This window comes from Malaclemys terrapin, chromosome 3 (genome assembly GCF_027887155.1).
Source record: "Malaclemys terrapin pileata isolate rMalTer1 chromosome 3, rMalTer1.hap1, whole genome shotgun sequence".
Classification (NCBI taxonomy): domain Eukaryota; kingdom Metazoa; phylum Chordata; order Testudines; family Emydidae; genus Malaclemys; species Malaclemys terrapin.
In genome coordinates this window covers 196,187,216-196,208,895 of record NC_071507.1, presented here as the reverse complement: position 1 = coordinate 196,208,895, position 21,680 = coordinate 196,187,216, and the positions used below count along the sequence as shown (strand labels likewise).

Below are 21,680 nucleotides of genomic sequence, written 5' to 3'. Positions count from 1 at the left end.
TCTCTCAGGTCTAGTCCAGGTGCAAAATGTATTGAAATCTTCAAAACTCTTTTAACACACATGACAAATTTTTCCTTGCATTAAACCATTAGCGCTCTGAGTTCAGCAGAAGTCCTGCTCCTTCCTTAGCTTTTGGCTTTATATCTCTGTTCCAGGGATTTATGGGAAGGTGCAGATTCATAGCGCTTATCCTAGGAAATCCTGGACACATCTTGGAAGTGACATTGCACCTGGCAATGAAAGGTGAGGTTTTGCCCAGACATGCCTCCAGGTAATGAATTTGGCTTTCTGTGTTCAATTCTGCTGTTGTGGTCACATCTAGAAGCCCCAACTGAAATAAGGGCCCATTTTGCTAGTGTTACACATCCACTAGCCTCTGGATCCCTGGGTGTTTTAAGCCTCCAGATTCTGAACAGAGCCCTCGCAGTGTCCCAGTTTTGGGTTCCCTAAGCACACTTGGAGTGCAGACTTCTCTGTCTAATGCTCCCTCCTAAAAGCTGTGACCGGACAGCCCAGCTGTCCAGCCTCTGGAACCAGTGCTGGCTCCTCTGACTCCCCCTGTAACTTAAACACACCCTCTCTCAGAATCCCACCAAAGACGCAAGCCTTCTCGGACTCTCAGGAGGCACATGGTAGTTGTGGCATATCATGCACACAGATGTTTTGCACAGAAGTCTACAACTCTGCTGCTCTTTACTTAGAAATACACAGGTCCATACAAAAATAATAAATCCTATCTGCCTTTCCCCTCACTGCAGCTGACCGTTCCCTTGGGGGTACTTGGGGGACCATCTGTATTCAGGAAGACAGGGTCCAGCCCTCCCACCCCAGCCTTATCTGGCTTCTACAGCAGCTTCCTTCACCATAAACGAGTGAAAATGGCCAAAGAGAGAACAAAGAGAGCAACTTCTGTCCTGTATTACTTACCAGTCTCCTGTCAGGTGACTCCCTGGTCAGCCTCAGCAGGTGACCACAAGACAGATCATGGGTTGGAGAAAGAAGTGTTATCATCCCTGTTTTAGAGATGGGAAACAGAGGCACAAAGAGATGAAGTAAGTTGTCCATGGTCATACAGGGAAATCGTGGCACAGCAAGAAATTGAACTCAGATCTAACAAGTCCCAATCCAATGCCGTAACCACACATTTACATACTTTGTCTTTTACGTTTGCCTTTCTTTAGTGTAAAGCAGGTTAGTAAAGGCTGATGCAGTATATCAAAGTGGGTCATTTATGAAAGAGGATGCTGAGGTCAAGGAGAAGTCATGGGTTTTCAGATAAGATTTGATGGGGATCCCTTATAGTGGATGCAGAGAAACAGTTCTGATAGTGGTGGCCATAGTATAGGATTTATTACCCACTGAGGAGACACTATGAGGAAGGAAATCTTGTTATTTAGTAGCATAGAGAATGGACCAGAGAACAGGCCTCAGGTACCATAGTGACGGTAATGGTAAAAGAACTAAAACTGGTCAGAAAATGTTTGTTTTGTTTTTTCCTCTGTCAAGATTCATATGAAAACCTAACATTGTTTTGGTTTTCAGAGAAAAATGTTCAGTTTTGTCATTTTTCAATGGAAAAAAAAGGGTGAGAGGAAGGATGGTCCAATGGTTAGGGCACTAGGATTTAGGGTTCAAGTCCCTGCTCTGCCACAGACTGCCTGTGTGACCTTGAGCAAGTCACTTAGCCTTTCTGTGCTTCAGTTCCCTGCCTGTTAAATGGAGATAATATCATTTCTCTACCTCACAGAGTTATTACAGTAAAGATTATGAAGCTCTCAGATACTGTGCTGATGGGGCTCTGTAAATACCTAAGGTAGATAAAACCCCAAAAGACATTCCCATTTCAACAAAAAAGCCATTTTCAATCAAAAATAACTTATTCACATACAATGTTTGAGCAGTTCTAATAAGAACCTAGATTGCCAGGAAGAAATAAGATTAGATACAGGACATGGGCAAATCAATGGAAGAACTTTAAGCTAGGGGAAGGGTTTTTATATTGAATAAACTGAGGTTACAGTAAGTTTCTGAGTGTTGTAGGCTGTAGTTCAATTTCCAACCATGAGTCAGCAATGAGTCAGAGGAGAGCTGACAACTAAAAGGAGGAATTACTTAATTAGTTAAGATGAGAGAAAATGAAAGCCTAGCTCAGTATTTCCGCAGAGTAGTGGCTGAGATGATGGCTCATGCAGGCCATGTTTCTCATCCGACTTTCTGTATTCCTCTCATCAAACTTCTTAGAAACATATATGTCAATGTACTAAAGGAGGTGGGTTTATGTACCGTATTGGGTATTCTTTGCTAGTTTTGCCGTGGCAAGATTACTGATCTCTTTCAGGAAATCCACAAATATAGCCTTTCTCATAGCTTAAACAGCATATCACTTAACTTTTGTGGGGTTACAGGATTTGGGTCGAGGATGAAGTGGACTGGAGTTCTGGTGGAAACATTGTCATCAGTTCCTCCTCCTATGATGCTCACCAAGCTGAGGTGGTCACACTGAAAGAAATAAATGGTCAAAGCATTAGATTCCAGGAACGTCTCCTCCACAGGCATATTGGTAAGCAATCTGTTATATATAGCACCTGCCTCCCCTTTATCCTTCTCCACATTCTTACTACTCATGGTGTGAGAGCCTTTGCTTCTGCAGCTCTGATATCTGGCCCAGACTTTCTGTATGGCTTTGCCTTAACTGCCCATTTTAGATCTCCCTGTGAACCTACATTCCCGACCCCCACTCCTTTCTTCATGCATCTTCATTTCTTTCTCTATATGCTGCTTCATGCTTGCATTATGTAGCAGGTGGGAAGTTCAAAGCTGCTCAGCATGGGGATTTTACTGTTAACTTCAGTGGGAGCGGAATTAGGCCAATGCTGACTGGTTTTGAAAATCCCAGGTTCTTTGTATGTATGTGTAACAGAGATGGTTGAAATAAAGAGAAAAAAACCCTGTGATTCTAAGGGGAAAATTGTTGATTTCTTTTATTTGAAATGACAGAAAATTTGGACCACCACTCTAGTTAGTTGAAAAACAGGGTGAACATTTCACAAAAACTTCATTAAAAAAAAAAATTAAATTGAATTTCAAACCTTGAAAAATGACTATAAAATACATGTATATGTAATATATATATACAGATATAAAATATGTATAGAAATATGTATCTACCTACAGAGATAAATGTATTGTTCATAGTTTACTTATGTTATTTTATTATAACATATAACCTAGTCATATTATTAATTCTGTAAAGCATTTTATAGTATATTTGTATAGAAGATGTTATATAAAATCAAGATCATTAGGATCTCAAGATTTGGCCCACTGATAATAAAGTCAATGGGACTCCTCCTGGTACAGTTTTATGCCTGGCAATACGTATTTGCAAATCTGGGCCATTGTTTTTTACTTAGTCCTTACTCAGGATAACTTCCATTCAAGTCAATAATAAATTAAATGGATCAGAACTATTGTGAATGTTTCCAGGGAATCCTGTGGCATAATATCTATATCCATCTTCATCTTGAGCTTTGCAGCAATATCTGAGTATTGTTTGGCAATAAGGGGTTAGTGTCAGAAGTAAGAAAGAATGAATAACTAAATAAATATAGTGGCATAGATAGATTGTCAGGAGATTCTTTCTCCATCTGATACGAAGGCACTCTTAGGGCTTGTCTACGCTACTGCGCGAGGTCAATCTAAGATATGCAACTTTAGCTACGTGAATAGCATAGCTGAAGTCAACATATTTAGATCTACTTACTGCGGTGTCTTCACTGTGGTAAGTCGATAGCTGGCGCTCTCCTGTTGACTCCACTTGCGCTTCTCGTTCTGGTGGAGTACTGGAATTGAGGGGAGAGTGCTCAGTGGTCTATTTATTGTGTCTATAGTAGACGCGATAAATCGACCCCCGCTGGATCGATCGCTGCCCGCCAATTCGGTGGGTAGTGTAGAGAAGCCCTGAGTGACTTATGCTTGGCTCGGAGCCATTCACCTCCTTGGTTCAACAGAGCTTGGATTTACTGATTGCCCAACTAAAGACTCATCTCTTTTGTCTCACTTTTCAGGAAGGGACGGGTGTGAGGAGCAGGCGGTGGTAGGGTGGCCAGATGAGAGGGAGAAAATATCGGGACACATGAGGGGGGTCCGAGTGCTGCCAGCAGAGCAGCGAGAGAAAATAAATAAATAAGGCGAGTGCTGCTGGCAGAACGAAATATCGGGACTAATTGTGTCCCGACCAAAGATCGATCGGGACGCGGTCCAAAGACCTCAATATCGGGACGGTCCCGATTTTATCGGGACGTCTGGTCACCCTAGGAGGTGGTTGGATGAGGATAGTTATTTGTGGTAGGATGATGTTTAGATAGCTATGGTTTATCTTAAGAGGTGGTCAGATCTTTTTATTATAGTTATTATTTGGGCATTTTAAGATTTCTTCAGGCATAGTTGTTTTCAAAAGAAACATAAATAAATAAATACAGAGACTTTCATCTTTAATTTGCCATCCGTTCATAGGTGATCAAAAGTCTCTGACATCAAGTTAGCTTTTTCCTGTCTAGTGTTTGGTGGATGTCAATCCATTTCTTAGGGGGACCAATCCATGCACAATTCTGAAGATTGATCTTTTATATACCTCTACTTCAGTATCAGGATATCCCTTGGAAATGGCCCATTCCCTGGTAGCAACTGCCCCCTGACAAATATTTTGCCAGTGGGGGCCTCCTCCAGCTTTTATACTTCCATAATTTGACAGAAACTCTCCAATTAATCTGCACTAAATATTGTCAGTGATAGCACCAAACAAAAATCTCCATCCGGTTTAAAATTACAGAGTATTGAAGGGAGGATGAAGAAAAAGGATAATGAACCATGGAACTCGTTTGTAGTTAACCCATGCAGAGCCAAACTTCACTTTTGGCTGGATAGAATAAAAGACCCCATTGTTTCAATGCATTGCAGTATGTTTCATTTATAGTGAAATGAAACTGCTTGTGGGCTTGATGCTGCAATCCTTACTCCAGGAGAAGTGACACTGAAGCCACTTCGGGTGTAATCCCATCTCTACGGAAGTCAGTGGGAGTTTTGTCATTGACTCCAGTAGGGCCAGGATTTCATCCTTTGAGTTTTACTGCGGTAAGCAATTACAGTTCCATGAAACCATTATTGAAATTGCTAATTATAAGTCAAAGGAAGTTTGCCTGCGTAAGAAGAGCGAGCAGGTCTTCTGCACTGCGGGGAATATCACCCAATAGGACCAAAGACCTATACTCTATTTAAACCTCATATTAAGAACTAAAGTGAAAATTAAGCATTGGTCAGGGCCTTGTGTGGACCTTTTCTACTAGTGTGAATTTCCTCCTTAGAAAGACTGTGTTCTTAGAGTGTTGTATTGTACATGCAATCTTAGTACAAGGTTTTTATAGTAAATTGGTTTTTAACATCATCACCAGGCTGATCACTATGTGAATTCATAGCCCCAGGGAAGAGATCAGTTTCTTAGTGCAGCATACTAAGGTATTATGTCTCCTGCTGTTATAATTCAAGAAAACGGAGTTGGAATCTGTCCATCAGTTTGGCATGTGGTGGTCCCCGTGAACAGGTTTAGCATTCGCCTTTACTGGGAACAAAAAGATGTTGGTAAAATACACTCTCATCCCAAATAGGGGCAAGTAGGGAGCCGTTTCTCTTTGCTGGTGCTTGCAGAGAGCCCCTGAGGAAAATCAAACCTGAAAGGCAATGCAACTTCTGAGAGGAAGCCACACATCAGTTGTCAGACGAGACATCCCCAAAGCGTTGGTTACTGAAACATCCAAGACATTCATCCTGTTTTCTCTCCTTGAAATGCCACAGGGCGTTCCCATAGCATAGAAGATGGCAGACGTGTTCCATTGGCCGCTGAGGTTGGGCTCCTAACACGCAACATACAGATTAAGTCAGACATGGCTTGCTCTGGGAGGCTTCTGGTGGGACGCTTCAGAAATACCAGTGGAACGGAATTTGCAGGTAGTTGAAACTCACCCACACAGTCCCATCCATATCAGTCCATCATAAATATCCTGTCCAGACCAGATCAGGATGCTTTCAGGAGCAGGGGTTGTAACTTCTTTTATGGGTTGTACAATCTTGAGCACATAATGAGTGCTCAGCAAATAAGAAACATTAACAGTAATAAATAACTTTAAAACATTCAGATTTTAATAGCACTTGTTCTTGTTTTGCAAACAAATGCCTGTTTTTGGCATTTTATTTATTTTCTTATTGACAAAGGGGGTCATACAAACCAATCTACCTGTAATCACCCTTTCATCTCACTTCATTTACCACACTATAGGTGACCTTCGGCTCTCAAACATTGAAATTCTGAACTTTGGACCATCACAGCTTCCAGCCATTGGCTTCAGTAACATATCTTTGGGATCCTCAATTATCTCTTCCAGCATTCACCATAGCTGTGGGGGTGGCATTCAAGCAGTGACAAGCAGTGGAATCTCATTGCGTGACAACGTGGTGTTCAACACGGTTGGCCCTGGCATTGACTTGGAAGGCCAAACCCATTCTCTCATCAGGAACCTTATCATTCTCAGCAAGCAGCCAGAGGGGTTACCAAACTGGGTTGCTGGCATCAAAGTGAACAAAATAGATGGCTCTTACCTGCTTGGCAATGTCGTGGCAGGTTCGGAGCGTATAGCCTTCCACATCAGAGGTCAAGAATGCTTCCTAGCTGGAGAGTATTGTGCTGAAAATGTGGCCCATTCAAGCCTTCATGGTGTTCATTTATACAGAGGAGATGGGTTTCAAAACTGCACCAAAATCACTGGTTTTCTGTCCTACAAGAATTACGACTATGGAGTCATGTTTCAGCTTGAAAGCAGTGTAGTGATGGACAATATGATGCTAGTAGACAATGCTGTGGGTGTTCTGCCAGTGGTGTACAGCCCATCTGCTAAGCAGTATCATTTGGGGAAAAAATACATAGAACTTAGAAACTCTGTCATTATTGCAACAAGTTCAACTTTTGACTGCATTAAAGACAGGATCATGCCCCTTTCAGCTAACTTGACTTCCAGGGATCGAGCTCCATATTATCCTCAGAGAGGTCGCGTTGGGATTCTGTGGCCTTCATTTGCCTCTGAACCAAGCCAGTGGCCTGATAATCCATGGCACAAAATAAGAAATTATGCAGCAGTATCAGGAATCATGAAGCTACAAGGTTGGTCTTCCTTTTGCATTACCCCGTGTCCTGGTGAAAACCCATCCCAGGTAATTACATTCTGCCTACTTCAAATCCACCCTCCCCAGCAATCTGAAATGGATACAGTGGGCGAAATCCTGACCCCATTGAAATCAATAGCAAAACTCCTATTGACTTCAGTGCAGCTAGGATATCACCTCGTATTCTGCAATTCCTGGTCAAACTGTTGTGCAGTGTTGCCATATGCTATTAAATATCTTCCACATTCCACCCCAAAGACATCTGCATTTCAGTGCTTGGTGAAATGATTTCTGAATTTGATCCATCTGTCTGATATATTGATATCTATGTCTAGACAAGGATACCGAGTCAGTGAAGGGTTGAGTGCTTTGTGATCCTTTTTAATGAAAGCTGATAAATAAAAGTAGGACCATTGTTGTTATTTTAATGAAGAAGAAGAAGAAGAAGAACAAATGACTTTAGAGCAGGGATCAGCAACTTTTGCCATGCGGCCCATCAGGGAAATCCACTGGTGGGCTGGGACGGTTTGTTTACCTGCAGCATCCTCAGGTTCGGCCAATTGCAGCTCCCACTAGTCGTGGTTCGCTGTTTCAGGCCAATGGGGACTGTGGGAAGTGGCGTGGGCCAAGGGATGTACTGGCCGCCGTTTTCCGCAGCCCCCATTGGCCTGGAACAATGAACCGATGCCAGTGGGAGCTGCGATCAGCCAAACCTGCAGACACTGCAGGTAAACAAACCATCCCGGCCCACCAGCATATTTCCCTGATGGGCCGCATGCCAAAGGTTGTCAATTCCTGCTTTAGAGGAAGGCTGTAAAACCCTTGCTATAGACTATTACGCCCTTTCTTTCCTTGAGTCCTCAGTTTAAATGCAATGGACATGCCAAATGATATTTTATTATTTGCATTACCGTAGCAGCTGGATATGTTTCAGATCTGTCCAGCTTAGGTGCTTATGTCACCCCCATTATCATAGTATTTGAGCCCTTCACAGTCTTTAACCTGACAACATCCCTGTGAGAGAGGGATTATTAGGAACTGTTATCCTCATTAGAGATGGGGAAATGAGGCACAGAGAGACTAATTGACTTGCCCAAGGTCACACAGAAAATCTGTGATAGTGGAGGGACTTGAACGTAGATCTTTCCAGTCTCATGTTAACCACAGGACCAGGCTTTCTTACAGGTCAGGGTTGAAATGCTTTATCAGAGTTGGTAGGGGTGACTACCTTCCCGTCTGCATTAATCCTGGCTCTAATTTAGTCGTTCACTTTCATGGGCATTAAAATTCACTTAAAAAGAAGAAAGAAGCCACAAAAAAAAGGGTTAAATACATTTTTAAAATGCACTTCTTGTTCTTATTCAAAATAGCCCTTTACACATTCAAGATTCTCTATAGACATTAGTTAAGTAATACGCCTGACCATTCCATGAAGTAGGCAAGTTCCATAGAGAGGGGGATACTGACTGAGTACAGAGAGATGAAGTGACTTGCTTCAGTTCACACAGCTGGTCCATGGCAGAGCCACGTCCGGGCTGTGTGTATATTAGAAAAGTTGCCCCAGTGCAACTAAATCAATTTAAAGTTGGTCTAATGACACCAGCACAAACTTCTCATGTAGACACTCTTAAGCTTGGTTAAACTGTGGTTCTGTTGATTTAGTTTAAGCAAGATTTAAACTTATTTACATATTTAGGAATTGCACTGATGTAAGTAGACTGATTTTAAACTGGTTTCCTTACTCCAGAGCAACATTTCTAATATAGACAAAACCTTATGATGCATGGCTCAGATTCCCATCCCTGAAGAAAATTCAGCCACCCTCTCCCAATGAGATGTGTTTTTATCTTTGTCAGAAGTCACCTTTACTGGTTTTACGAAGAGTTGCTATAGTGACGACAGAGATGTCTGCATTATGTCAAATCCTGACAGCGTGGGCATCATGTACCCAATCACAGCAGAGATGACAAGGATGTTACATGTCCATGAACAGAATAAGTTCTACTTTCATACATTGGAAACAAGGTAGTGTGCTTTGTTCTTAATAAGTAGTCCCGTCTCCCAAGGTTTATAGTGAATATGCATTACTAATTACATGACTAGTCATATCTTTATCTATCTATACCTCATTACACAGTCTACACTTTCTATTACTGGTTACATCTATCTTCAAAAAGATTCATTCTTTCATTAGGAGCGATGGGATGAGAATTTAAGCTAAAGATGGGTCTAACCCAGAACCTAGATTCAGTACCTCCGGACTTTGGGGATGTAGGATTTTCAGAATCTGAACTCAGGTGCAGACCTGAGTGTTATAAAATAACCTGATTTCTACAGTGGGTTGAAATCAAAATTGTGGATACAACTATTTTTTTTTTGGTCTATCTGTCCCTCTACTCTTTATACTGTTTCTGTCTGGGACTAGACATGGAAGAGCCTGGATCTTTCACAAGGTTGTTTTTCCCCATTGAAATTTGAAGACGTAGAGTCTGGATAGTTCATTAGATGTTTCTCCAAATGAAGCCTCCTGGAGTTCTCCTTTTGCTAGCATCTGTGTAGCAAAAGTAGCTTCAGGTAGTCAGTGTGTTTATTTTCTGTCCACATAGCTGACTCCTCAACTCCAGGCCTCAGGACATGTCCGGAGCTCCAGCAAAAAGCCATGAGGTGGCTAACGTGTCCTTTTTGTATGGGAAAATGAGTTTGATTTTTGCCTGTGAGATCACATCAGCAGCGCTGAGTGGAACCAGGCAGACTGTGAGATGTCAGATGTGTGCCAGTCTAACTCATGCCCAGAGAGCATATCTGCTGAGCATAGTAGCACAGAGATCAGAAAGAAAGAGCACTTCTCTGTAACCTTAGGTTTCAGCAGTTCAAACGTGCAGAGTCCACGGGAAACGTGGGCTGGTTTATTTATTTGTACAGCTGGCTACCGGAGTACACAGGCATTGTCACGAAAGCTTTGCTGCAGCACTGAAGCCCAACGTGAACCCCAATTGCCAGTCTAAACCAATCAGAGGTGTTCCATGCTGCTCCAATCCAGAGCCCCTCAAGCAAGCTGCCAGTGCTTTTTTTTTGCTCTGGGCATTAGTTTGTGTGTGGATTACTGTGAACTGTCCAGCTCGTCAGTTCCCATTATATGTAACTATTGAATCCAGTCCACAGTATTACGCTATTTGTGACTGGCTGCACACACAATGCATTGCAAAAGCGGATAGTTATCAAACGTGGTCGATGGACATACAGAATACAAAGTGATTTCTGAGCATCCTGCTAAACCTGTGGGTAAGGTTCAGACTTTTATTGTTGCTTCAGGAGCCTCTGCAGACGTTTATTAAACCCAAGCTTTTAAAAACTGTGGGTCAATTTGTGGCCCATTCTATGGCCTCATTGTGCTGCGTCTGCCTCGCAAAAGAGCCATAAAGCTATCCTTGAGTAGGAGGCAAGACAGGGCATGGCGAGAGCACGTCACACCGTGGTGATCATCAGCCAGAATAAACGCCCACTGGTGGCAGTAACAGGCGGGAATGATGTCTGTGCTAAGATATGCCAGGGCTGAACCAGCCCCGGGGGATCTTCGTTCCCCATCTCTCGAGCTGTGCAGAGTAGAGCTTTGATCCAATTGTTTCTCTGCCCTATTAAGACACCGATCGGTTCACCCTGTTCAAAACACCAATCAGTGGGCTTTGCGTAAGGGAGTTCCACAGAAATCAAGAAATCAGACAGATCGCAGAGCATTGTTTCCTTGTGCTCCTCCATCTGTCCGCATCCATCTGTTGTCTCTTGTCTTATACTAAGATTATGAGCCTCTTGGGGCAGGGACCATCTTTTTGTTTTGTGTTTGTACAGCAGCTGGCACAATGAGATCCATGACTAGGGCTCCTGGGCACAACAGTAACTCAAATAATAAATATCAATAATAGAGATGAGCGGTATTAGAATCCATGACACTCTGCACTCCTCCATTGATAATGGGAGGGGTACGGCTACTTGGAGTTCCAGACCTAGTGATCTGTTTCTTGCCTTTCATGCTGTATGTCTCTGCAGTACTCCAAAAGATGTTATCTAGTGGTACACACACCAGCTACCAGGATGTCCCTGGCTCCTTCTTGAACCATTATTCTTTGTAAGATTTCCTCCCAACAGGTGCACTCGAAGCTTGGCCCACGCTCTCCTGAAACTCAGCCCAAGTTTGCTGAGACTCATTTCAAAAGAACATCCAAAACCAGCTTGGGTCTACTTTCAGTTTTTGTTGGCTCCAAACTAGAGTTTGGAGAGACTATTACTGTAGAATTCTGTCACCTTTATGTATGTATGTAAATAAGCAGGGTTCCATTCAGTTCTGAAGAGTTGAACCTACAGGTAAAAAGACCTGTGCATTTCTTGGTCTGTAGATAGAACTGTATTGCATAGCCATTTTCATCCTGCTACGAAGGATACAGGCGTTACAAGCCTGTGGATACTGATGAGTGGCTCCTGAGGCACTATGGGTCTCTGCAGTGTTGAACTGTTTGATGAAGCAAAATCAGAATATCCCTGAGATTTATGAGGATGCTTGGACTTGGATACAAATTTTGTGGCTAGTCTTTCCCTCTGATGAACTGAGCCAACCCCCTGAGGGGCTATTGCCCCTCCCACAGAGAGGTGAATGGGAATTAATTGTATCCTAGAGGGCAGAAGCAGGCTTCTGAGTCTGATCACTGCCAGCATTTGGGAGGTTGGGATCCAGATCTAATTTTTGTGGGTTGGCCCATCCATGATGAAAACAAACATTGCTGCAGAATTTCATGATGATAGAGCAAGTCAGACCTGCTCCATATCATCAGATTTCACCAGTTATCCCTTATTTCCCTTTCCCCCTTTTTAACAAGCAGGTTAATTCACATGAAAGTCGTGGTAATTTGTGTACGTAAAAAAAAATGCATTTTCCAGTGATGAAAATAACTTCAGAAGGCCAGTACAATTTGATTTCTCTCGCTATCTTCCCAACAATAATACTCCTCCTCCTCTCCATCAGTATCAATGGATCCAAGGACTTTGAATATCTTGAGATGAGATGTGAAGGCTCAAGAAAGGCTCTCTTCAAGGATCTGGATGGAAGTGCCCTGGGCCTACAGCCACCTGTGTCAGTTTTCCCAAAGTCTAAGTCTGAATGGACAGAGTCCTGTTTGCACGCTGGTAAGTAGCACATGAAGATGGTGCAGTATCTGAAAAATCTTGCTAAACGTGGGGTAGGGCGTTGACTAACCAGTCTTGGGAGGCATACCAGTGGGTTGTCATCCTCTGGGGTCCTGAACACCTTGTGGGCTTAGATTCCACGGCACTTTTCATTAAAGGAGGCTGCTTTATATATTGATCAAAGGAAGGGCTTGGGAATCTGACCTGCTGTGGGGTGAGGCACTTACCCCTCTGTGCTTTAACTGATCTCTCTGTCAAACAGGGTGATTATATTTACCCATCTGCAAAGTGCTTTGGGATCCTTGAATGAGAGGTGCTGTATTAGGGCAAAATAATAACAATAATAATTGTTCCAGTGAGGATTTTTATTCATTTCCTGCTGAGGAGCGTATCTGGCTGAAAATCCAGGCCAGCAGTTTCGAGAGTACTTTCTCTTGTTTAAAAAGACCCATCTTGCTCAGTAACCGCGTTCTGCAAGTTCACACAGCAAGGTTCCATTCTCATCCTGATTAAAACTCTGCTCTGTGATTCCAAATAAACTCTTTAATTACAATTAGCATTTCCTGAGCCTGCTGCTGACGGCGGCCATTTTGCAGAAAAGTCGCATCATTTGTGACTCCGGCAGTATGGGAGGCTCATGCGAGGGACTGTAATTAATCCCATTTTCTATCCTGCGCTAAAACTGATTAAACACAAGAAGAACTTTAATCTTTAAACAAAATGTCTAATGTGTACCCGGTAAAGGCTTTCCTCTAAGGATCCCTCCCTCACTGGCTGCTTAGAGGGCTAATTAATACATTGTCTAGGCATAAACATGCTCTTCTCCCCCCTCCCCACTTTCTCTGCCCTGGTTATGAATCACAAGCCAATGCTAGACACTGCTGCATCATTTGCCATTTAGCACCAGCTTATTAAAGCATGCATGCACACATAGTTCCCGATCATTTTTAAGATTTGTACCATTTTTAAAGATACTCAGGCACATAGTAGTTATAAATACCAGGAAACCCCACTGCACTAATGGTGCAACCTGCACTCTATGGGATTTGTCTCCTTATGTAATGAAGTTGACAACATATGGTAAATGCTGCCTGCCTCCTAGGCGAGAACAGAATTGTGGTGTTTTCCTCTCATTGCCCAAATGTGAGTGGCATTTTTTTCCTTCCCAATTCCAGCCTTAATCCCTGAGTCTTTCTCTTTCAAAACTGCAATTCCCTTTGTCTTCAGGCTGACATTTGGAAAGGCACAGGTTCATTTGGAGGTGAATTCATAGTTCTCTGTAACACAGAATACTTTGGACAGTGTAATGGAGGCTTCCACATGAGACAATTACGGTCAAATCCAGACCTTGGTCATGACCACAAAACTCCCATTGGGCCAAATTCTACCTGTTATACTAATATAAGGATGGATTAATTCCACTGAAGTTAATGGGGTTATTCCAGATTTATGCTTGTGCAACCAAGAATAGAATTTGGCTCTTGGAATTCTGTCTCTCTTGATTCCAGATTCCAGAGCTCAGCACTTAACAATGTTCAGTTAATCACCACCCTCTGTGCCTCCTACTGATATTCACCTGTTACTTAACTAACACCCAGTTATTCTGCTCACCTCCAGTGGCTTTATGCCCAGACTACTGCCTGCAGTTTTTAACCCTATGCCTACACCTCTAAGCACATACCAGAGGAGCTAGCATCATCAGGTAATATGCAGCATCCCTCCCACTCTCCGCTCAGGGACATGTGCTTTCCCAAATGCAGTGTGGCACACACCCTCGCTAGCCCTCTGCATCCTCTGAATTTGTCCTTCAGCCATAATTTTTCAGAACCTTCCAATTTGGGGTGTCCAGTTTGAAGATGTTGGCCCCAGCCTTTGCCTGTCACACACTGAGGTGCAGGCAGTGCAATCTAGTGGTCAGAGCAGGAGTCTGGAGTAGTGGTCGGAACAGAATCAGAAGGCAGAACTGGAGACAAGCCAGTGGTCAGAGCTAGGAGTCAGGAGTCCAAAGGCAGGCAGGCTATAGGGCTGGAGCAGAGCTGGGAAGGGGTGGAGCAAGGACTGGACAGGAAACAGGTCTGGTGCATCCGCAGGCATGGAATGCATTGAGCAGCCACAGTGGTGCTGTTGCTGCAGGGCTTAAATGATGGTTGGTTGGCTCTTCTGACCAATCAGGGAGCACAGTCACTTAGTGAGGGTTTAGTGGGCCTAGCCAAGCTCATTGGGTTACTAGGCAACCGAGACCGGAGGCGGCTGAGTTCCTGACATTCCCCAAAGATCCTACTCACCATAAAAGGAAAGCTAAAGGCAAAATACCCTTCACCCTTCAAGGTCAGGAGACCCAATGAATGCAACCCAGATATTCCCCCCATCCCCACAGACAGACACACAATAGTGCTGTAGGCTCTGAGTTGGTGGGTTCTCTTTAATGGGCATACAGTTGAGCGGCTCAATGGGAGGTTAATTCTATTTCTTATTTAATCCACTCAGTAACTTCAAATATTTGAAACGCAGGGCATGGGATGGATCTCATTGCTTACTTGTGCTGTCCCATCCCATTTGTTGCATTCACCTGTTTTTTTTCCTATCTTACACCTAGATTGGAAGCTCTTTAGGGCAGGGGCCATCTCTTTGTTCTGTGTTTGTACAGCACCTAACACAATGGGGCCCTGTTCCATGGCTGGGGCTCTAGGCGCTGCCTTAATAGAAATAATAAATAACAGAATCATTGGCTAATAATGTACAAATACTACACAAACATTAACCCAAACCTTCAACTTACATTGCACCATTCAACATGTAGGAAGAAGGAATTGTGGTCCCCAACAGCTAGGGCACTAGCCTGAGGTTCATGAGACCTACATTCAGTTCCCTGCTCTGTGACAGACTTCTTGCGATTTTACAACAGGCACGATGTAGTTTGTACATCTAATTATTTTGTGTCTCCAAAATGCCATCTATCCATGGTGGTTATACAACTTCCATTACCATAGTATCTGAGCACCTCCCAATCTTTAATCCGTTTGCCCTCACAATGCCCCAGTAAGGTAGGGAAATGCTGTTAGCTCCCTTTTACAGATGTGACACTGAGGCCCAGAGAGACTAAGTGACTTGCCTATGGTCATGCAGGAAGTGTGTGGCAGAGCAGGGAATTGAATGTGGGTTTCCTGAGTCCCAGGCTAATACCCTGTCTATTGGACCATTCTTCTAGCTCCTATTTCTTCTTGTTATTTGAAGACACACTCTGGGCCTTTTTGAACTTGAAATAAAATAGACTGATGAAAGTAGTGTGAACACACACTTGTTGGCTGTGAGTGCAACCTGATACAAAGATTAATGAAAGAACAAATGCCAGTGGTGAGCAGGGTATGCTGACTGCCTGGCTTCAAAATTGTTCTTGGCTTTGTGCGCCTAGCTCTTGAGAAACTTTTTTTTTTTAACTTTCTTCATTCTCCTCCTAGGAATGGCAGCGAGATGGTGTTATAGACGGAGAAATGAGGGGGTGGAGTGGGGAACAGAGAAAGGAAATGGTTGTCAGAAAATTTGTCTGCCAATATCTGTGCTTGCAGAGGTCTTTTTCTCTTTCTCTTTAGCTAGAGGGGAAAATACCATTCTCTTTTCCCAAGCAATTATAGGCCCCAAAGATTGAAACTTACTCTACGGCTCTTTAATCTCAGCAGATATTTATGGTTAAACATTAGACTTGGAGCATTCCAGATGTCAGGGTATTAAAGCATAAAGGCTCAGTGGAGTCCCAGAAAATATTAGAATCTTCAGGATATGTGCCTTTGAGTGTTCTCATCTGAGCAGCGAAGGAGACAGCCCTCGGTGTTCTTTTGTACATCCGAAAGGGAGCTCTTACTGTTCCTTATTTCTGCCCTTTAGCGTGGCTCCAAATTCAGCACGCAGAGTAATCCGCCACCATGTCATGAAATTATTATTATTTATTATTCGGAGTATCCAGAATGACTTCCATGCTGGGTTTGTAAAGAGATGCTTAAAAATCCATATGGCTGCATGGGAGCAATTTCTTTGCATATTCTGAGTAGTTTAACTGTTTCAGCTCCTGATCCTAGAAACATGGATGTAACTTTACTCACCTAAATAGCTCCCTCACATGTGTATAAGTGTGTGTTGGATCAGAGCCTTAAGGGCTTCAGCTATTCTATACCTTTTTCTTCTCATCGTTGTTAAACCCCATCAGTTTCTTCAGAAAAATTACAATTGTTTTCTACATTGCAATAATACAACCTTGCACAACCTCAAAGATTCTCAAACTTTGATTCATGTTGGATTTATAATACCTCTGTGGGGTAGTCATGTATTCTTATACCCATTGTACAGAATGTGGCACAGAAGCTGTGATTTGCCCAAGCCCCAAGGTCATGCATTGAATCCCTGCATAAACACCAGGAGTTCTGACAGCCAGTCCCCTAGTTTAAAAGCTACACAGCCCTGCACAGACTAGTTCAAAAGTAAGCTTGTATTAACTAGAGCCAGTTAAAACGTGTGTTTTATTTTCAATTTGGTTTTTGTTGTTGTTTCCCATCAAAAACGTTTGCAGGGTTTTTTTTTTGAGTTTTCATTGAAAATCTAAAATCATCCAAAAAAATAATAATAATGCAGAAAATGGAAATTTTGCAAAAATCTCCATTAAATTAAATTTTTGGAGAAAATCTTCAATTAAAAGTTTTTGACTAGCTGTAGTGTGAACCCCTTGATGTTAGGATAGAGATGGCATATAGTTTGGGTTACTTGTAATGAACATTAATAAAAGAGTTAAATAAATAAATAAGAAACAAGCAAACTACAAACTGAATGAGACCCAAACTATGTTTGAGATTCAGAAAAGTTCAGGAAACATTTTTGTTTGATTTTGATTTTTCTACGTGGCTCCGTGATTCCCAGGACCAGAAATGGAAATTCCTGCATATTCCAAGAAAGGCTTCTGCTTTGGTATTTTTGATTTGGACAAAATTAAAACTGCTGGAATTATTGAAATAATAAACCTGCTCTTAAAAAATGGCTGGTACATTGTCCATGTCAAAGAGGTGTGGCTAAACATCTGAATGCCTGGATGCTAAAAGCTAACCCAGGCCCCAGTCCTTCAAACTCTTATATAAGTGTGCAATAATAGTCACTTTCCATTGAACAGCTTGCAAGATTGGGGTCCAAAATCTCTGAATGTATAGGAGTTTGCCCAAGGTTACATTGAGTGTTAGCGTTCTTTAAAATGAACTAAAATGCAAACATCGGATCTAGGCCATGTCTACACGGTGAGTTATTGTGTGGCAAGCCATGTGTGAATCTACAGCATACCAGCTTGCTGCAGAGTAACCTCCCACGTGGACACTACATTCCATAACTTTCAGCATGCTGTAACAGTCTCGACCCAAGACGTTACTGCACAACAAGCAGGTGTGCTGCAGATTCACACCTTGGCTTGCTACCCAGTAACTCGCCATGTAGACAAGCCTCTAGATTTTAAACGGTCCAAAGTTCATGGGTATTTGGAGCCAGGATTTTGATTCAGGCTCATTTCTATTGCTAATTTTCTCTATTCAGTAAAATATACAAGTAGTGCCAGTAAAATGAGCTGAAGTGGGACTTTGAAAAACACCCAAGCGACTTATGGGCAGACCTGCTTGAAAATGTTCCATCAACATTATCTTTTGAAGGAAAGTAGCTTTTCAATCAGTGGAAATTTTCATGAAAAAAATTCTCAGTTTTGTCAGAAACATGTTGAGGTTGTCAAAAACCTAAAATCTCATTTTGTAAGCAACGTTTTGATGATTTTTTTTTGATGAAAACTAAGTATTTATCACAGGGGGAAAAAATCACTTAACAGCCAGCTCTACTTGGGTGCATATAAGTCCCATTGAAAATCCTTGAGACTTGTGATCCTAAATCACGTAGGAGCTATTGAAAATCCAACCTGTTTATATTCAGCCCTTTTTCATGTCTAAGTGTCAGTTTCTGAAAACATAAGGATACCCAGAATCTAAGACCAAGACAAACAAACAAAAAAGGTGGGGAGGGGCTTCTATATTTAAATAAAAATCTAATGAGGGCAGTATTTTTATTAAACAAATAAACATTTCCCTGCAGTGGGTGCTACCCAGACATTGTAGCATGAGAACCTGACAGAGAAATTGACTTTTATAAACAAAAGTGAGACTACCCAGTCTGTTTTCATTCTCCAATCTGAGAGAAATGTAAAACATTAGCATAATTGTCAAACATCGGTTAATTTTTTTTAATCTTCAGTGTTAGTAATCAGGTTTGTTGTTTGTGCCAGAGGTGAAGATATTTTGTGTTTGAAAAATATTATTTTTAATCTGACAGTGTCTCTTTTAGTATATTCCAAATATACTTAAGAACTACTGGCTATGTATGATCATATAGTGCAGCTGTATTAAATGTGAGAAAAATCATCTGCTTGCTGGATTTACAGGGACTGAAAAAGCTACAAAATCAGCCCCAAATTTTAAGTATTTTCCATTAACGCAGGTTTTTTCCTTTTGTTTTAACAAATGACACATGGAAGATGTGACTTTTCAGTGCTGAAAATAGCAGTGGAGAGAATTAAAGGGAAATTGTCAAGTTATTTAAAAAACACTTACCTGCTATGATCAGAAAGGTTGGTTTTCTGTAATTGTCATGAACATATGACTTCTGACAGAACCCTGGGTGAGATCCCAACAGAACTCATTTTAAGACCAAGCTTTGAAGATGACTGATAGCTATTACGCTTTGTTTTCTAGTGAGGACAAGGTTTCAATATCTGTGTCCTGCTATTGTGAACTAAGGGAGATGAATTGCTTTTGCTTGTCTAACAACCACCCTGGTGGATCATGGAACCTGGGGACTAAAGTCAGAAGTCTCTACTGCTTGAGTCATAGGATCAGCTTCATTAAGATGCGACAACAGCATGCTAATAATCCTTGTTAGGTGGCCCAGCCATTAAATGGGGACAGAGGCCTACAATGTCAGCATGGGTCTGCATGCTAAGGGGAGGCTACAACCAGAAGGGAAGAGTTCTGCCTATGCATCATACTCCTTGCACTTCTCTTCCTGCTCTCCTCCCAACAGATTTATTTCATGGGGTTTCTGCTGAATTCACTCTCTGTGGATGTTGAAGGGGCAGGCCAAGGTTGGGGGTGGGGGGAAGAGACAGCTTGGCCAGAATGGGGCCCTATGGATGAAAAGGACATTTTCCTGTTTTGGAAAACTGTAAGATGCTATCACTGGAGTTTATAGATATCTTAGCAGCCAAGTAACTATAGCAGGTTACCTGTTTCAAAGGTATTTGTCCCTTAGCTTTGATACAACAGCATTTGGCATGCGATGACGTGGCATTGCCTGTTGTCGGTGTTATAAGCATTAAGATATAGAGGGGAAAAAATTCTATAGTCAAGACACCATCTCAGCAATGAGTGCACATTACTCTTCATGTACACCATAACCCGCTGCTGCACACTCCTACAACAGAGAGACACTAAGGCTATGTCTACACTACAAACTTACATTGGAATAACTACATCACTCAGGGGTGTGAAAAATCCACACCCCTGGACAACACAGTTATACTAACCTCGCCCCCTGTATAGACAGTATTATGTCGATCGGAGGGCTTCTCCTGTTCACCTCCTCGCATGGTGGTGGATTAACTATGCCAACAAGAGAAGCTCTCCTGTCAACGTAGCAGCATCTTTACTGAAGCACTTATGGACGTTGTTAAACTAAATAGGTTGAGTTCCTGGAGTCCATTCCTATAAAGCATGCTTTCTAATCCTTCAATCATTCTTGTGGCTCTTCTTTGAACCCTTTCCAATCTATCAACATCCTTCTTGAACTGTGGGCACCAAAACTGGACAGCGGTCGCACCAGTGCCAAATGCAAGGTAAAATAACTTCTATTCCTACTTGAAGTTCCCCTGTTTATGCATCCACGGATTGCATTAGCTCTCTTGGTCACAGAGTCACACTGGGAGCTCATGTTCAGCCAATTATCCACAACCACCTCAAATCTTTTTCAGAGTTACTGCTTCACAGGATAGAGTCCCCCATCCTGTAAATATGGCCTACATTCTTTGTTCCTAGCCATATTAAAACACATATTGTTTGCTTGCACCCAGTTTACAAAGCAATCTAGATTGCTCTGAACCAGTGACTTGTCCTCTTCATTATTTACCACTCCCCCAATTTTCGTGTCATCGGCAAACTTTATCAATGATGATTTTATGTTTTCTTACAGGTCATTGATGAAGATGTTAAATAGAAATCAGACTTCTTGATGACTATTCCTCATTCACAGTTACATTTTGAAACCTATCAGTTAGCCAGTTTTTAATCCATTTAATGTATGCCATGTTAATTTTATATCATTCTAGGATTTTAATCAAAATGTCATATGGCATCAAGTCAAATGTCTTACAAAAATCTAAAGACGTGTACACTAGTGCTTATGTTGGCAAAACTTTTGTCACTCAGGAATGTGAAAAAAATACACCCCTGAGTGATGCACAGTGGTATGTCGGAGGAAGACGCTCTCCCGCTGACATAGCTATTGTCCCTCATTGAGATGGTTTTATTATGTCAAGGGAAGAGCTCTTTCCCGTTGACATAATGGATTACACAAGTGCTTTTGCAGCAGCACAACTGTATCAGTACGCTTGTAATTGTAGACATGGCCTAAGTATATTATGTCAACAATATTACCTTTATCAACCAAACTTGTAAAAAAAAATTATCAAAAAAATATCAAGTTAGTTTGAAAAGGTCTGTTTTTCATAAACCCGTGTTGATTTGTGTTAGTTACATTAGTTCATTATTAATTGAGTCCCATGTCAGCTGCTCCATTATCTTGCCCAGGATCAATGTCAGGCTAATAGGCCTAGGACTACTTGAGTCATCACCTCTATCCTTTTTAAAAGTTGGCACACATTATCTTTCTTCCAGTCTTCTGGAATTTCCCCAGTGCTCCAAGAGACTTATTGAAAATCAACATTTATGGTCCAGTGAGCTCCTCAGTCAGCTCTTTTAAAACTCTTAGATGCAAGTTATCTGGACCTGCTGATTTTAAAATGTCTATCTTTTGTAGCCTTTGTATAATATCCTCCATAGATACTAGTGGAATGGAAAGAGTCTATTATCACCACATTTCTCAAATATAGAACAGCTCTGCCTTTCCTGCATTATTATTGAAAATACCACCATTTCCAGCTACAAAAGGACCAATATCATTTCAATCTAGTATGAATCTAATAAAGACCTTCTTATTGTCCTTAAATCTGC

The 21,680-nt window shown here is 41.9% G+C and overlaps 1 protein-coding gene across 7 annotated transcripts in view; it reads left to right on the top strand.

Annotated features, from left to right (window-relative positions):
* The window catches only part of PKHD1 (PKHD1 ciliary IPT domain containing fibrocystin/polyductin), a 390,722-nt gene that overhangs the window by 282,832 nt on the left and 86,210 nt on the right, over positions 1 to 21,680 (top strand). For all 7 annotated transcript variants that reach the window (XM_054023612.1, XM_054023614.1, XM_054023615.1 and 4 more), the window contains 6 exons: positions 156 to 243; positions 2,406 to 2,560; positions 5,851 to 6,003; positions 6,332 to 7,210; positions 9,069 to 9,237; positions 12,227 to 12,387. In XM_054023612.1, the coding sequence (XP_053879587.1) occupies positions 156 to 243; positions 2,406 to 2,560; positions 5,851 to 6,003; positions 6,332 to 7,210; positions 9,069 to 9,237; positions 12,227 to 12,387 (1,605 nt within the window). The remainder of the gene's footprint in view (positions 1 to 155; positions 244 to 2,405; positions 2,561 to 5,850; positions 6,004 to 6,331; positions 7,211 to 9,068; positions 9,238 to 12,226; positions 12,388 to 21,680) is intronic.